The sequence below is a fragment of the Cynocephalus volans genome, chromosome 1 (assembly GCF_027409185.1).
Source record: "Cynocephalus volans isolate mCynVol1 chromosome 1, mCynVol1.pri, whole genome shotgun sequence".
Lineage (NCBI taxonomy): Eukaryota > Metazoa > Chordata > Mammalia > Dermoptera > Cynocephalidae > Cynocephalus > Cynocephalus volans.
In genome coordinates, this window is record NC_084460.1 from 5,432,454 (window position 1) to 5,450,248 (window position 17,795).

Consider the following 17,795-nt stretch of genomic DNA (forward strand, 5'->3'; position numbering starts at 1 on the left):
TATAACTGCTTTCCACTGAGCATGCTGAGATGCTGGATTGGATAAAGCTGCCCCTTGTGGTCTCAATCTCCCTGTGTTGGTACTGAAAATAGGTCCAACAAGCAACAGTAACTCTCCTCTAGGGGAGGGTGTAGAGGAGGGACCTGAGACCTTAGGGGGTGGCTTGAAACCCAGAGGCGTGTCCTGAAACCCAAACCCATGGAAACTGAGCATCTCCTACCTCACCAGAGTCAGATATTTTGTGTTCCTTTTAAAAGTGGATTCAGAGACTTTAAAAGTTGATCTGCCCCTTCCCCTTTATCATGAATGACCAAGGGTCATGGAGCAGGGGCCAAGGATTCAGCTGATATAGCCAAGATGACCAGCAGGACAGAGGCCAAGGATTTGATCAGCTTGGCTGGCATATTTGGCAGTAGGATTGGGGCCTATGTATTTCGTGGGACCAAGGATTCTGACGGCACAGCTGGTGTGTTTGGCAGGCTGGGACTAAGCATTCACACATATGGCCAGCATTCTGGGCAGGACCAGGGCTGAGGATTCAGCTGGCATGGGTAGAAGTAGTAGGCCAGGGCCAAGAAGGTGGCCCACATGTTTGGAATATTGGTCACATACCAGGAGATGGGGCAAATGAGTAAGTCTATTGGGGATAGTGTGAGCCAGGCTTGCAATTGTGGGAGGCAGGGTAGCAAATACAGAAAGGGTGGAGACAAACCCTGGGTTGTCGGAGTGCTGTTAGAGCTATCAATATGAACTTAGGTTTTTAAGAAATAGATAACATCTATATATTTCCTAAGTTTATCTGCAGAGAGGACCTAAAAGCAGTGACACCCGGTAACAAGGATCTCAGTTAACAGCTAGATGTTGGTTTCTAGATGCCTTTTTCCATCAGAAGGAACCAGTGCTCCTGGGAGAAATGGTGGAGTCTAGGGCCGTGTGTGGGAAAGTACAAGATAATCCCAGAACATTTTATTAAGCCAGAAAGTAAGGGAGTGTTCTAAGAATGGTGGGGATATATCAGAAGGACACAGGGCTCCCAAAAGCAAAATTTTGGACAATTGCACATCAAAATAAATGATAGTAACATTACAATCCATTGAATGAAATAGAAATGTATGAGTCTATACGGGTATAAAGAAATGATGAATGAATAAACACGTAAATGGGGGGGAAGGAAAACTCTATCCTATAGTAGAATGCCAGCTAATAAATGTAGATGGAATGATGGATGAAGGAGTCACCATTTGGTACCATCATAGTAGTATCTGATTTGGGCAAGTATCGTCAATGAATGTGAAAACCACTGGGTAAAAATTTATTAAGGAATAGGATATTTGTAAAATCTGGAGGATCTCTTCACCAAAAAAAAAAAGTTAGGACAAAATACTTTCAGTTAATTTATGTTGGAAAAATCCGGTAGACACCATTTAAACCAAGTTGGCATCACTAGTAATGGGACAAATCAGCATCATGTGCTTCTTGACAATGTGCATGGGGAGGAGCACAGGCGAGTATCCTGCCAAGCAGTGTAGAACCCGGACTTAATAATGAGGATGCAGACACAGATATGGATACAGATAAAGACAGACACATGTGTACACACACCTGCACCCACTGAGAGAAAGAGAGAGTGAGTGAGTGAAAAGGCAGATGCAGTAAAGTGTCAGCGCTTGAGGGACCTGGTGAGGAGTATGAGAGTTCTTTGTATTATTCTTGCAACCTTTCTAGAAGTTTGGAATTACTGCAAAATAAAACTTTTTTAAAATTTAAGTCAATAAACTGTGGTTAGGATTTTCATTCTCTTTGGAAAACTGAGATGCCTAAGACTATTGAGAATACTAAGAAGTATATTAGCCTAACTAGAAGACCCCAAGGTGGCACCCACAGGCAGCAGCAAAATGGTACAGTCACAGGTGAAGAAATGAGCTCTGTGTGTACAGACTGACTTCATGTCACCCCACGACCAGCCAGTGGACATTATAAGAAGGCAGGTTTTAGTTCGATAGAAAGAAAAACTTCTTAAATCTGTCCACAAAAAGAATGGACAGCCACGTATGTCCTATGTCCATCTTCACCAGAGGAGAAGCTGCTCAATTGGGTTATAGAAGGGATTCAGGATTGCAAGATGATTTGAGTCGGATAATTACTAAGGTTTCTCCCAGCCTTGATTGTCTATTATTCTAGTGCAAAGAGAATATAAAATAGCAAAAAAAAAATTTTTTTTTCTAGAACTGTATTTGAATGTGACATTCTGACTCAAAATCCACAAAAAAATTAGGTGAAAGACTTGAAAATGGAAAGATAGGAATAATGACAAATAAACAATTGTTTTGAAAGGGCAGTTTACATAGAAAAGCTAAAGGTATAGAACTTTGTTATAGGATGAAGGCTTTTGCCTAAATGATGAGGAGGCGGCCCTTGTTTCTATTTCCTCTGGGAACATAATGAGAGAGTATATTAAATTACAAAAAGACACATTTCAGTTATACGTAGTGAAGAACAGTCTGACTATAGAACTGTGAGACGTGGAACAAATTTCAAAAGAATGTTGTAGAGTTTCCTTTTGGAGAGTTTTTAAAACTTAGGTTGAGTCCCAAACACTGTGTGCCCCTCTGCAGCTCCACCGTACCTGTCAATATCATACCCGTTTGATACAGGTCATCTCATCTCATCAGTGACATATGTGACCAGTATGTGGAATAACTGAATCTTTTTGAAAATGCAAATTTCATTTTTAAAACCTTAGTAGCCCTGGAATTTTAGGTAAGGCCAATGCTTTTGGCTCTAAAATTGAGCCTTTGTAACCAAAGATTAGCAGTGGGTGGTTGTTTTAAGCCTTAATAAAGAAACATTCTTTAATTCTAGCACATATATTGTTAAAGCTACCCGAATTCAGCAGGCATAGAGATGGAAAACACTAAACTTAAGAGAACAAGGATTCACAGCAGAATTTTACCAAACATTCAAAGAGGAATTGACACCGATTCTTTACAAACTATTGCAAAAGATTGAAACAGACGCAAATCTCCCAAACTCATTCTATGAAGTAAACATCATCCTGATACCAAAACCAGGTAAAGATATAACGAAAAAAGAAAACTACAGGCCGATATCCTTGATGAATATAGATGCAAAAATCCTCACTAAAATATTAGCAAACAGAATACAGCAACACATACGTAAAATTATTCACCACGATCAAGTGGGATTCATCCCAGGGATGCAAGGTTGGTTCAACATATGCAAATCAATAAATGTGATACACCATATTAATAAACTCAAACACAAGGACCATATGATCATCTCTATAGATGCTGAAAAAGCATTTGATAAAGTTCAGCACTCATTCATGACAAAGACCCTCGATAAGTTAGGTATAGAGGGAAAGTATCTCAACATAATTAAAGCCATATATGACAAACCCACTACCAATATCATCCTGAATGGGGAAAAGCTGAAAGCTTTTCCTTTAAGAACAGGAACTAGACAACGATGCCCACTCTCACCACTCCTATTCAACATAGTGTTGGAAGTACTAGCCAGAGCAGTCAGAGAAGAGAAGGCAATAAAGGGCATCCAGATTGGAAAAGATGAAGTCAAACTGTCCCTGTTTGCAGATGACATGATCCTATATATCGAACAGCCTAAAACCTCTACAAAAAAACTCTTGGAATTGATAAATGATTTCAGCACAGTAGCAGGATACAAAATCAACACACAAAAATCAGTAGCATTTCTTTTCTCCAATAGTGAACATGCAGAACGAGAAATCAAGAAAGCCTGCCCATTTACAATAGCCACCAAAAAAATAAAATACTTAGGAATTGAGTTAACCAAGGAGGTGAAAAATCTCTATAATGAAAACTACAAACGACTGCTGAGAGAAATTAGAGAGGATACAAGAAGATGGAAAGATATCCCATGCTCTTGGATTGGAAGAATCAACATAGTGAAAATGTCCATACTACCCAAAGTGATATACAAATTCAATGCAATCCCCATCAAAATTCCAAAGACATTTTTCTCAGAAATGGAAAAAACTATCCAGACATTTATATGGAATAATAAAAGACCACGCGTAGCCAAAGCAATGCTGAGCAAAAAAAATAAAGCTAGAGGCATAACACTACCCGACTTTAAGCTATACTACAAAGCTGTAATAACCAAAACAGTATGGTACTGGCATAAAAACAGACACACTGATCAATGGAATAGAATAGAGAATCCAGAAATCAACCCACACACTTACTGCCATCTGATCTTTGACAAAAGCACCAAGCCTATTCACTGGGGAAGGGACTGCCTCTTCACCAAATGGTGCTGGGATAACTGGATATCCATATGCAGGAGAATGAAACTAGACCCATACCTCTCACCATATACGAAAATCAACTCAAAATGGATTAAGGATTTAAATATACACCCTGAAACAATAAAACTTCTTAAAGAAAACATAGGAGAAACACTTCAGGAAATAGGACTGGACACAGACTTCATGAATACGACCCCAAAAACATGGGCAACTAAAGGAAAAATAAACAAATGGGGTTATATCAAACTAAGAAGCTTCTGCACAGCAAAAGAAACAATTAACAGAGTTAAACGACAACCAACAGAGTGGGAGAAAATATTTGCAAAATATACACCTGACAAAGGATTAATATCCAGAATATATAAGGAACTCAAACAACTTTACAAGAAAAAAACAAGCAACCCAATTAAAAAATGGGCAAAAGAGCTAAGTAGGCATTTCTCTAAGGAAGATATACAAATGGCCAACAGACATATGAAAAAATGCTCAACATCACTCAGCATCTGGGAAATGCAAATGAAAACCACACTGAGATACCATCTCACCCCAGTTAGGATGGCTAAAATCCAAAAGACTCTGAACGATAAATGCTGGCGAGGTTGCAGAGAAAAAGGAACTCTCATACATTGTTGGTGGGACTGCAAAATGGTGCAGCCTCTATGGAAAATGGAATGGAGGTTCCTCAAACAATTGCAGATAGATCTACCATATGACCCAGCTATCCCACTGCTGGGAATATACCCAGAGGAATGGAAATCATCAAGTCAAAGGTATACCTGTTCCCCAATGTTCATTGCAGCACTCTTTACAATAGCCAAGAGTTGGAACCAGCCCAAACGTCCATCATCAGATGAGTGGATACGGAAAATGTGGTACATCTACACAATGGAATACTACTCAGCTATAAAAACGAATGAAATACTGCCATTTGCAACAACATGGATGGACCTTGAGAGAATTATATTAAGTGAAACAAGTCAGGCACAGAAAGAGAAATACCACATGTTCTCACTTATTGGTGGGAGCTAAAAATTAATATATAAATTCACACACACCAAAAAAAAAAAAAAAAACCGGGGGGGGGGAGAATATAACAACCACAATTCCTTGAAGTTGATACGACAAGCAAACAGAAAGGAATTGTTGGGGGGGAGGGAGGAGAGGGAGGAAGGAGGGAGGTTTTGGTAAGGGGCAACAATAATCAACCACAATGTATATCGACAAAATAAATTTAAAAAAAAAAAAAAAGAACAAAATGGTAAATTGGACTTCATCAAAACTTTAACTTCTATTCATCAAAACACTAGGAGAAAATATTCACTTCTATATTGAACAGAGGACTTATGTGAAGAAAATATTTTTAAAATCACTAACAAAATAGAAAACATAATTTTTAAAATGAGCAGAAGACTTGAAAAGACTCTTTACAAAACAATATATACAAAGTTAAACACATGAAAAAATGCTCACACAAATGAAAACCACAATGAGATATTACTACAATCTCACTATAAAATGGCTAAAATTAACAACACTGACAGTACCAAATGTTGTTGAGGGTATGGAACAACTGAAACTCTGATACATTGCTGGTGCAAGCGTAATGGTGTAATATTTTGGAAAACAGCTAGGCAGTTTCTTATTAAATTAGATGTACATTTATCCTATAAACCAGCAATTCCGTTCTTAGTTACTGAAGAGAAATGAAAGCATATCCCCACAAAAACACTTGCACAAGATTGTTCAGAGCAGCTTTGTTTGTCAGAACCAAACCTAGAAGTAACCCAAATGTCCACTAACAGAACAGATTTTTTAAATTATTATACATCATATAATGGAATATGAAGCAAGAAAAAAGAATGAACTACTAATACAGGCAACTTTGTGAATGACTCTCAAAAACACTGTGTTAAGCAAAAGAAACCAGATATAAAAAGAAATGTAATTAATGTATGATTCCTTTTATGTGGCATTCAAAAACAGGATAAATTAATCTATGATGATAAAAATTAGAATAGTAGTTACCTCTAGGAATTGACTGAAAGGGGGTACACAAGGGAACTTCCTGGGATGTTGGAAACGTTCTAAATATTGACTGGGGAGATGGTCGTGCGGGTGGATATATTTATCACATTTCATCAAATTGTGCATTTAATAATCTAGGCATTTTGGTGTATCTTGATGTTAATTTAAAACAAATAGAAAAATCATACCCCACCTCCAATCTCCTTTTGAACTGTTCGAAACGGTTTAACTCATAGATTCTCCTAAAAAGCTAAAAATGGAATTGTTCCCAAGAGTAGAATTTTTTTTCCCCCACCATAAATGCCAGCATCCTGTCAAGGGCTGAGCCACTCTAGAATGAACCCGTATGAGCCAGCCCACTCTGTGGGTCATTGAGCTTTGGATTCCAGGCCCCTTTCCCAGCGCTTAGTCCCATTTTTAATATTCAGGAAGTATTGTTCCAAAACTTGGCTCAGATCTTGTCCTCCTTCTTGGATTCCTTTTGCCGTTCGTTTTCTCTATTTTGATCAATTGCTCTTTGGCTTGTACCCCTCTCTTTTCAAGGTGGTGGATTAGGGGGTGTTAATGCTGGGGCAGTCCTGGGCACAGAACCTAGAAGTCACCTCCCTCCCTCAGGGAATGCATCAGTCAGGCACAGACTTGACACTTCATCCTTCTGTCTTGAATGCTTTTGCACAGATGGTGTACCACACCCATAAGCCACGTGGACATAGGAGTGGTTGGAGGCAGCAGGGAGCAAAAAGAAGAAAGAAAAAAGAAGGGCTCTTTGTGGGGCAACCGACTTTGTTCTGGTTCCCAGCCTGAGTGTTTCTGATGTGGTTTTCTTCTTTTTGTGATGTTTGAACTTGTTTCCTTAGCTCAAATGCTGAACTCTTTTCCAAAAAACTAAGAGCAACAGAGTGTGAGAGGCTGCAGGAGGCAAGACCAGCAGTTCAACAGAAAGAGTTGCAGAGCCCAGAAGATCAGTGCGTATCTGTTTCAGGACTGGGCTTGAGAATGGGGTGTGTATGTGTGTGTGTGTGTACATGTGTGTGTGCGTGTCTTGACAAATTTACAAGAAATACACTGTGGAGTACACACACTTTCCCTCTCCTCTCTGCTCTCACACAGTCTGGCACTTTCTTCTTCTGCTGACAGATGCCATTAACCTTTTTATCCAAAGACCAGGGTTTCTTGCCAATTGAATGGTGAAATCTCTGGTGAAGAAAAGCTTGTTTAAAAAAAAAACAAAAACAAAAACAGGAGAAGGAGGAGTACAGGAAAGAGCTGGACAGAGACACCACAAGAGAGGCGCAGGGGCTGGCAGGGTGCTAAGTTGGACCCTAGGACCCAAAACTGCTGCTTACTTCAATAAAATCCCCTGAAAGTCCATTGAAGAAGGGAAGAGGAAATGGGGATTTGCATATGGAAGAGATAAGGAAGTCTTTTAAATAGTTGAAATTGTACAATTATTATTTGCAGTCTACTCCCAATATGAGAATAGCCTTATGGTATTTTGACATGGATATGGAAGGAAAACTAAGAGCAAAACTACTGGCTTTGTGGGCCGAGCCCGTGGCGCACTTGGTAGAGTGCTGCGCTGGGAGCGCGGCGACGCTCCCGCCGCGGGTTCGGATCCTATATAGGACTGACCGGTGCACTGTGCACTCACTGGCTGAGTGCCGGTCACGAAAAAACGACAAAAAAAAAAAAAAAAAAAAAAAACTACTGGCTTTGTGCTAAATGTAGAGTAATCTTGTTTGTGCAGAGAGAGAAAGAAAGAAAGAAAATATTAGGAGACCTTTGTAGACCAAGACTTTTTTTTTTTTTTTTTTTTTTGAACGGTAAGGGTATCGCACCCCCTGGCACAGTGTGGTCTGCACCACACTCAGCCAGTGAGCGCACCGGCCATCCCTATATAGGATCCGAACCCGCGCCACACTCTCCCGAGTGAGCCACAGGGCCGGCCCAAAGACCAAAACTTTTTTTTTTTTTTTTTTTTTTTTTTTCGTGACCGGCACTCAGCCAGTGAGCGCACTGGTCATTTCTATATAGGATCCGAACCCGCGGCGGGAGCGTCGCCGCGCTCCCAGCGCAGCACTCTACCGAGTGCGCCACGGGCTCGGCCCCCAAAACTTTTTGATACAAAAGATCCTTCCAACCATTTCCTTCCGTAGCTTGTGTTGGAATTCTTTTGTTCCTGTCTTGTCTATTAGGTCTTTCCCTCCACTTATTGACTAGGGCAGCTCTTGATCCTCATTACTGGTGCCTATACCAAATTCTCCAGGACTAAATAAAATTGAACATAAAAACACCTATTTTGCATACAGGTTTCATGTGCCTTCAGCTTTTCAGAAAAGAATGCAGAAGCCTTTTTCAATCTAGTTTTTATTACCTTGACCTTGCGCTGAACTCTTTAGGGTTCTAAAATATGGATAATGAGATATTTTTAAATTACAGAGCTCTGCATTTATAGAGATCTTAATGTTTTTTAGCTGCCCTAGTTGCATTTTTTCCTTTGTGTTTAAAGTATTCCCTTGGGAGAAGGAGGTTAGCGCTCCCAAGCCCCCAGAGCTCCTGCAGGGGCAATTTACTTACCATCTTGGAATTTAGTGACTCTTGATAATTTCTACAGTCCAGCACATCAAACACAGGTCTGTTGTCTCCAGTGTCATCTTCTGGAAATAATACTCCCCAACTAAGCAAAGAACAAAACGAATCCTTATGAATGCCGAAGAAACATGAACATGACCAGCATAGACACTACAAACCTAAAGCCAGTGGCACTTAGAAACTTTGGAAATGACTGTTTTCTAATCCAGTCGGAGCATTTGAAATGTTGCCCTTAGTTTTCTTCCAAACATTTTAATTCTTTACAACAGGTTTGGTGCTACCAGTCTTACTGGGACAGGAGAAGTAACTAAAATTTCCAATAGACGTACCTACCTACTGTGGTATATACCAGGGCGCTCCACCACGCTTCTGCCCCAGCACACCTGAAGGTTATGAAGCTCCTGTAGTGACAGTGGTTATGCACAACAGTAATTCTCTAGTAGTTTTGATAAAGAAAAAGGTGTGGGACCACACCCCTCTCCCAGTGGGGCATGACTTCCCCGGTGTAAAATCAGAGGGGTAGCCTGAAATATAAGCAGTCTCCAGATTACACACCACCAGCCACTGCTGCCATTCCCCACTTGACTCCCCTGTGCCCATCACTTAAAGCCCTGCTTCTCCCACAGCCTCCCTTCCTGTAGCAGGCTCAGCTGCTGTAGAAGAGTCCCAGCCCTCCACAGCTGCCACCGGTAAGGCATTCTAGCTGTTGTTGCTGTCACTCCCTGGCTTCCAGGAGAGTCTCCTGCACCCCTTATAAGAACATCCTGCTACTGGGGTCACTGACATGGAAGTGACGTTTTCTCCTTGACCTCCTTTCAGCGCTAAGTGGGAAAGATAGGACCAAGCCACACTCACTTGCCCCCAGGACAAGCGAAGACGTGTTCCCAGTGTTGAAGTTAGAATTCAGAAGTCACCTCCTAATGTATAAACCGTTACAAATGGCAGTTAGGTTCTACGGCACTATACATCAACAGCATGGTATTTGTTTGCTCAGGCTGCCATAGCAGAATGCCATGGACTGGGTGCTTAAACAAGAGAAGTTTCTTTTCTCATAGTTCTCGAGGCTAGACATCAAAGAAAAAAATATCTGCAGGATTGGTTTCTTCCAAGGCCCTCTCCTTAGCCTTCAGACGGCCGCCACCTTGCTGTGTCCTCGCATGGTCTCCCCTCTGTTCCTGTGCATCGCTGGTGTCTCTTTGTGTGTCCAGATTTACTCTTCTTATAAGGACCCCAGTCATATTGGATTAGGGCCTTCCCTAATGCCCTTGTTTTAACTTGATCACCTCTGTAAAGGCTGTGTCCAAATACAATCACATTCTGAGGTTGGAGATTTAAGGCTTCAGCCTGTGAATTTTGGGGGACACAGCTCCGCCATGACAAACATTATGGGTAAAATAGGCTCATGGGGACTACTTCAGAAACCTACCCTCTAGGGCAGGTAATTAGGTAATTGTTTCAGGGTTTCAAACAACTGACTTCCAAGCAAACTCTGGGAACTGCATTCCAAGTAAACCATGGGGCCCTGCTTGTTAAGAGGTAGGGGGAGATCGCAGAATCTGTTACATCCACTAATTACAGAATACTGCCTCAGGGGATGCAGGGCCCTGGTTACTTCAATCCAGAATGCTATGCGAAAAGCGCTTAGTAACTGGACCTTTCTAAAAGAGCTGTGTACTAGACATAAGGCCATAAAATATGAAGCAGATACTTGTTTAATGAGTGAATGAAATCAGGAATTTTCTGGAGATAAGATTGTGGTATTCTTCTACAGTGTATGAATGCTATCTTACTGCTTTATTTACCTCTTTTTATGCAAAAGACCACCTAGGCACAAAGGAAGATGTCCCTACCTAGCATATGCTCTGTCGGTGAAAGAGAGCCTCTAATTTTAACACAGAAGATAACAGATCTTCCTGTAAATTGCCGTGATGCTTAATAGTCCGAAAGATCAGGTTTCGATTGATGGGATTTTTCATGGAGTTCTTGTGAAAGATAAATAGTGGTTTTAATGTTATCAGACTGGAAAAATCTTACTCTTTTCTAGTGTAAACCCTAAACATCTTATTGCCAATTTAACAGAAAAGCAGGATATGATAGTGGCTTAAAACTAGTGTGATGGGATATTTGATAAGGCTCCTGCCTGACTTCCTTTCTCCTATCTACATGCCTGAAATTTCACTGGTTCAGTGTATTTCTTTGAATTAACATCTCTCCTGCGCACTAGGAAGGGTCGCACATCGTCAGTGTCACCTTGGCATGCCAGGGGTGCCTAGGATGGTAAGAACAGTGAGTGACTGGGAGAAGAAGAGTTAAAAAAGGACAAAATTGTCAGATTAAAAACCAGATTAATCTCTTTATTATTGTCCAGGCCTGGTGATAAAGCTTCCTTATTAAGATTCTCTGACTTTATGCTGCTTGATACGTCTAGAGCATATAGGAAATCATATCAGCCTTTTGCAAGGCTTTAGGCTAAATTTGAATCAATATATATTTATTAAAAGTAAATGTGCCACAGATGGATATCAGAATGCAACTAGCAGGATGGTAGGGGATCAGGGAAAAGATAAAGTTAATGAGTTTTCTCTAGCACCATATAATGAGATACAGAAAAGGTATCTTCATGAAAGCTAAAAACTCCTCCAACTAGAAATAGCCTGCAGGCTTTCAGTGGGGGTCACTGTTCTGTTATTTTATAAGGCAAACCAGGGATGTGCCGTCATTAGTCACAGATTATTAAATCTGGAAAGAATTCAGAAATCATCTAATGTCCCCTTTTCTTTTTATATATAAGCAAGCTCAGACCAAAGAGGTGAAGTGACTTGCCCAAGATGATAAAGCTAAGTGGCAGAATTAGGACTTAGACATTTCCTTCCATTTCAGACCTTGTCCGACTTCACCTTGCAACCCTTGGAAGGAAATCCTCTTAGACTGTCAGACAAAGCTCTAGTGGTAACTGTTCTCCTTCACTATTATCACACCTTCTGCATGATGCTACGAGGGCATTTGCCTTGTAGCCCAAGCGGGGTTTGCTTCAGTAAGAGGTAACAGCAGACATACATGTCTGCACAAGGCATTGGGCGCTGACCAAGCACTGTGGGCTTCTTTGGGGGAGGAAAGTGAACGGTAGATAGTAAAAAGTCTGTATTGAGACGTTTCTTTAACCTGCAGCGCTGTAGCTCTGCTAGCGCCTCTCTTGCCCCTCACACTGTCAGACGAGCACTTAGTGTTCAGCTCTTCAGCACTGTCTAAAATACCGCAGCCATGGACAGGCAGGACACATGGAAAGAGCCACGTGCAGGTGTAGCTGGGGCTGCTGTTTGTTCGGACTGGCCTCCTCCGGTTGTGTGCAGTGGGGTGATCCCATGGCTCTGCCTTCTATTCTTGCCTATGCGGAGCTCGCTTTCTCATTTGGCTCCTTTTCAGGGTTGAGCCCACCTCCCTCCAGCTGCCTCCTTAGGGAGAGAAGTAGAGAAAAGACCTGGTGACCCTTCTCCTCAAAGTACCTGCGTTGGTGTGGGCTTTGCTCCCTGTGCTTGGCCACTCCTCCACGTGGGAACAGAGCTGCGTGGAGCCATTGGAGCCCTGGCATGGCTTTGCCCATGCTTTCAGGGCACTGTGCTCATGTGATGAGCCTTACACACTCACTGGGCCAGACCAGACTGGAAATGTCCCTGGAGCCTCTTGTTCTCACACTTCTTCACCCAGGAAAACACTGCAAACTTCTCTGAGCTTTAAGGGGCTGCGGGAATATTTTTCTTTGAATCCCAACCTTCCCCACGAGCTTTCAAATCACATCTCATACTTTCTGCCCTTCAGCAATCCAAAATTAGTAATGTGCAGCTGCAGCCCCCACCCTGCCCCTCCCAGCCCGCTGAGAAGCAGCTTGCCACAGCATTGCTGTAGGCTTGCCTTGCACCTACACGTGGTCCTCCGTGAGGTGGTCTTCCGCGAGGTGGTCCTCCGCGAGATAGTCGCGTATATCCGGGGACCACCCAGGGCAGCCCATGTGACTCCAGAGCTTTGGTCAGTAGTCAAACCCCTTCCATGATCCCTCTGAGTTACTGGGCCAGGAGTTTGTATCACACTAAATGATCCTTTTGTCATCTCACCAGGAAGTCAGGAGACACCACCCAGAGAATGTATAAGGTTTGTACTAAAAAAAAGAAAAAATCTGGCAAGATCCATAGCTCTGTGTGGGAGGCTTTCCAGTCTCTCTCTGTCACACTGGCCCTAGAATCAGATACCATGTGCTGGAAACAGCAGAGGGTGGTCCTGGATGTGAGGCATTGAGCACGTGCTGCTGTGGTTGGGAAACTTCCTTCTCTCTTCCTGTTGGCCAGAGATTGGCTGGACATGGATTGGACTTTGTGCTGGTTTAGCACTTAATCTCAGCTGCAGCAAAGCCTGTTCTCACCACCCTGACAGTTTCAGCATTAGATTCCTTGTTAGTCGTGTTTTTTGTTTGTTTGTTTGTTTCTTCATCCTTTCCCTTTTGACACTTCATTTCTGAGGCCAAACCAAATACACTGGGCTGACTAGCTAACCTGGCTGTGTCTGCGATTCTCAGAACTTTGCTACTGTTGTGACAGATAGATCCCTTTGGCAAGGAGGGAAATGTTTCTCCATTTTGATAATGGTGGGCCCTCAATTTAAGTGTCTCGATTCACTTCAGTTAACACATTTGTAAGAGATAATATGAAGTGTTACAAAACCAACTTAGACAACCGTATTAGAATTCTGCCTGGCTGGGAAGTCTTGCTCTTTGTTTAGAACACTCCACACTTTCTCAAGCCAACATCAACAAATCTTTGGCCTGGTAAAGCCTTCTAGAGACCATCCCATCCATCCCTGCCTGGGACTGTGCTTCATCCTCAGCATTCCACCCAGACGGGTGTAACTGGCTTGTCATTTGAGTGGGATGCTATGTCACAGTTCCTTTGGTGGTCCAGGGACATTTCTGTACAAGAGATGATTCCCCATTCTCTTGGCTCTTGAAATTTCATGTTTAAGGGTCCAGTCAGACCAGTGTAAATCTGTTGAGTTTTGTGGGGCTTTTCCTAGTCCTGCTTTTATCTTTTGTAGTCGGGTCCCTGTTTTCTTGTCATGCTCCTTCTCTGTCTGCCCCTCCCTGACTTGTTCAGAGAAGGTATAACACCTATATCAAGGTAGAACCAATCGTTCAGGAAAAAGGATAACCTAGGGAGTTGTTGTAGGTACAGAATATCACATAGAAAAAAACTCATACATTATCTCAGCTAGGGAAGAATGCTTTGGGCAGGAAAGCAGCCAGCATTTTAGAAGTGTCTAGACATAAGTGGGTTAGAAATTAGGACATTAATATTATCTACAGATACAAAACAGAATCATCAGAAAGCAAAGTTTGTGCTGCTTTATGTACAGATAACTGTTTAAAGCTGGATTGTTGTGTCCTTTGTACTTGCTCGGTTCCAGCGCCTGCTGTATGTAAAGGGATGAATTTGGAGTGGCATTTGTTAGCAACATGTGTTTTGGTCCTGTAGATTGCCGTTGACCCCAGCTCATTTGTCCACTTTTACCCGGGTTACTTGGCCTCTCAGTTGTTGACTTTCACAAGATAATGACTGACTCTAACCCTGAAAAGAATGACAAGCAGCAGTGTGTACTGTGGCAGCTGTAAGAGGTCTGATAGCTAGCAAGACCCGCTTCCCATAAAACTTTCCTCCAGAGAGGGGACACCGCCTCTTTTTCTCTTCAAACAGCTTGAGCATCTGGAGACAGTAGGGTCTGATCCCAACCACTGGCTGGGCCTGATGGATAATACACATGTCAAGTTTTCCTGCAGCAAATACTTCTGTCAGTCTAACTGTGTACCTAGCCACCGTGCCTCTTTAGGCCTTGGTGTCTCACCTGCAAGGTTAGAAAATGGAACAGGTAAGTTCTCTCTGCTCTCTTCCAGGCTTGTAGCTCTAGTGCTTACACTGATGGACATTTGCCTGAGCCATGGAGGACAGTGTGGAAAACTAAATGATGAGCTCTGTGCTTGTACAAATCCACTAGAAATCTTAACTGTTTCATCTTTTTCAGTGATCAGAGCTAACAGTGTCCATTGCAGAGTGTTCGGTGCCATAGCTGGGAAGCAGAGAAGCTCTTGATTTGTTTTCGTTTTGTTTTTATCCTTTGAAAATTTAGGATAAAAATATGAATATCTAACACTGAAAAATCTAGTTATCCTCCAGGGCTCATTTAATAAATGTTTAATGAGCACCTACTCTGTGCCAAGCACAAAGTGTTGTTAATAACCCTAGAAAGGGGCCACGCCCGTGGCGCACTCAGGAGATTGCGGAACTGGGAGCGCAGCGACGCTCCCGCCGGGTTCGGATCCTATATAGGAATGGCCGGTGCACTCACTAGCTGAGTGCCGGTCACGAAAAAGACAAAAAAAAAAAAACCCTAGAAAGTAACTTTATGATATCCATGCTTCCAGGCTTAACATGCTTGGGATTCCCTCCCAAGCTTGAAGCTTCTGTCATGAGGGAAAGAAAGGAGGAGGTTCGTTTATATCATCTCGTGAATTTTGAGGAGTTTACGATGTAATATTGGACAGTTTGGCAGTGGAACTTTAACTGAGGATATACTGGCCCAATTGGAGCTAGACTCTTGTTTTTATTATGCCATTTCATTCAAGGTTGGTCATGGGAGAGCAGTAACATCTTATTTGCTTTTGGCCTAAGCAACAACAGCCTTTCCTTCCTATAAAAACAAATTCAGAATTTGCCTGGCAAAGGAGTTCATCACAAGGTAGGGGGAGGGAGAAGGGGAAGGCCCAGAGACACCCTTGTGATCATTACACTCCTACTCAGCCTGGCACAGCGCCTAGGCCCACGGTGACAGCTGCTTCAGGCGCCACACAAAGTGCAGCTGGGGTAGGTGGAGACATTCAAAAGCAACCTGGAGGACACAAGCTGCAAGCACAGGCTTGAAATATCAAGGAAGGGAGGACTTTGGAGTTGGTTTTAATCTGTGGGAAATCATTGTAGGACAAATTCCTCAAGAGCAACTTTAGTTTTCCGTGGTAATAAGTGCTGGAGGGATTCTACAAAGTGAAAAAATGACCTGGGGACGGTGCAGGAGGGAGAAAAGAAAAGTGAACAAATGCCTATAGAAACATAACTTCCTGGACAAGAAATATCCACCGTGCTCTCAGGCCCCTCTAATCATACAGGTTTTGTGTCTTGTTCAACAGATACTATATATTATAGCAAAGCGCATTTCAATTTATTCCAGTTGTTTGAAAATTCAAACTTAGGACGTTATTTATGTCTTTGTATCTCCTAAGCAGCCTGCTGATTAGGGTTAGGGAGCTGAAAGTCAGACCCAGCCAGCAGGGGGTTTGGGGGGGACATTTGCACTTGACCCATGACCTCCACAAGGCAGGCTTCAATCATCATTCCAGTTTACAGCTCAGACCTCATGACCCATGCATCCTGGGACCTAGCTGTTAAAACCCCAGGTTCAGATTCTTGTCTTCTTAAGCCAAGCTAGGCATTTCCATATAATTTCCTGCCCACCACCAAACCATCTGCAGAAAGGAATTAATCTGAGTCCACTGCCAGCCACAACTAAATTTATTCAGTGACCTCTCTTATAACCATCCCTTCTTTATACCCATCAATACATCCTCTTTTACCTCATCCTTTGTGACTCTGAGTAGACAGTTGTTTACCTTAAAATCAGGCCAAGCCTACAGAATTCTGCCTTTTTTTTTTTTTTTTTTTTTTTTTGTCTTTTTCGTGACCGGCACTCAGCCAGTGAGTGCACCGGCCATTCCTATATAGGATCCGAACCCGCGGCGGGAGCGTCGCTGGCTCCCAGCGCCGCACTCTCCCGAGTGCGCCACGGGCTCGGCCCGAGAATTCTGCCTTTTAAGAATTTCTTATTTCACGGATTTCTAGGAGCTCTCCCTAATGTCTTTTCTGGGCTGTGGAAAGGAGATGTAGTACCTGTTCTAAAGTCACGCCCTGTGCTGAGCAATGAATGTTTTAGGGCAATTTCCCCAATCAACCAGCCAGTCCCTCAGCTGTGCTCCTATTTCTCCATCCAGCCCGGTTCTGTTCCTAATCATTCTTCACTCTGTCAGCTCTGTTCTCTGACTGTTATCCTAACAGTGATAGCAGAAAGTGGGCTCAGGTGGTTTCCCCTGCAGCCAGCCCTTCATGTCAATGCTTTTGTTTGGTGTAAGATTATAGAAGCTCATCTCTGAAACGCCTCAGTTTTCCTTCCCACCTTCCCCTGTCCGTTTCTTCCCTAAGCAGCGCTGGCAGCTAGGGCATTCTTTACTAACTTCCCCTCTGCTGCATATGCTTCCAGCATGTGCTGCGCTGAGAATTCAGATTGAGTTGCTGTTGCATTTGTAATTCTTGGCTCAGATCCCTCTAGAAATCATATTATTCCTCTGAGTTCAAGGAGGGCTGGAGCAGCTACTAAGACAGAATACATTATAACAACTTTTAGCAGACAAAAGCCAGGAAATTTCTGCCAGAGGCTACCTTTGTATCCTATACTTGTCCTATAGTCCATCTTCCCAGAACTTTAAACAGCGTGGGGTTCTACAATGTATACTTTATGTGCCCTGCTGTGTGCAAAGGCCTCTATCCTCAGACTTAACTTGATATGGAGATGCTTCAAATTTGATCTTAAAAAGTTCTATAGAAAATTATCAAGGCTTTTCTCCAGGATTAGCATCTGTTCCTTTATTTCATTCAGCAGTCATTTATAGACTGTCTGTGTGCAGATATTTTCTTAGGTGGCATTGGTATATTTAAAAAATTCATCAGGAGTTTGCAGAAGAGTTGGGGAATTAAACATATAACCAACTCTTGAAACAGGAGGC

The 17,795-nt window shown here is 42.5% G+C and overlaps 1 protein-coding gene across 10 annotated transcripts in view; it reads left to right on the forward strand.

The window, feature by feature from the left end:
* Positions 1-17,795, forward strand: part of ERC1 (ELKS/RAB6-interacting/CAST family member 1) — a 523,885-nt gene that overhangs the window by 488,723 nt on the left and 17,367 nt on the right. The window contains exon 20 of one of the 10 annotated variants that reach the window (XM_063087388.1): positions 7,192-7,244. The exons of the other annotated variants lie outside the window; for them this stretch is intronic. Within the exon in view, the coding sequence (XP_062943458.1) occupies positions 7,192-7,203 (12 nt within the window). The 3' untranslated portion in view covers positions 7,204-7,244. Of the gene's footprint in view, positions 1-7,191; positions 7,245-17,795 lie in introns of those variants that run through there. 10 annotated transcript variants of the gene reach the window in all.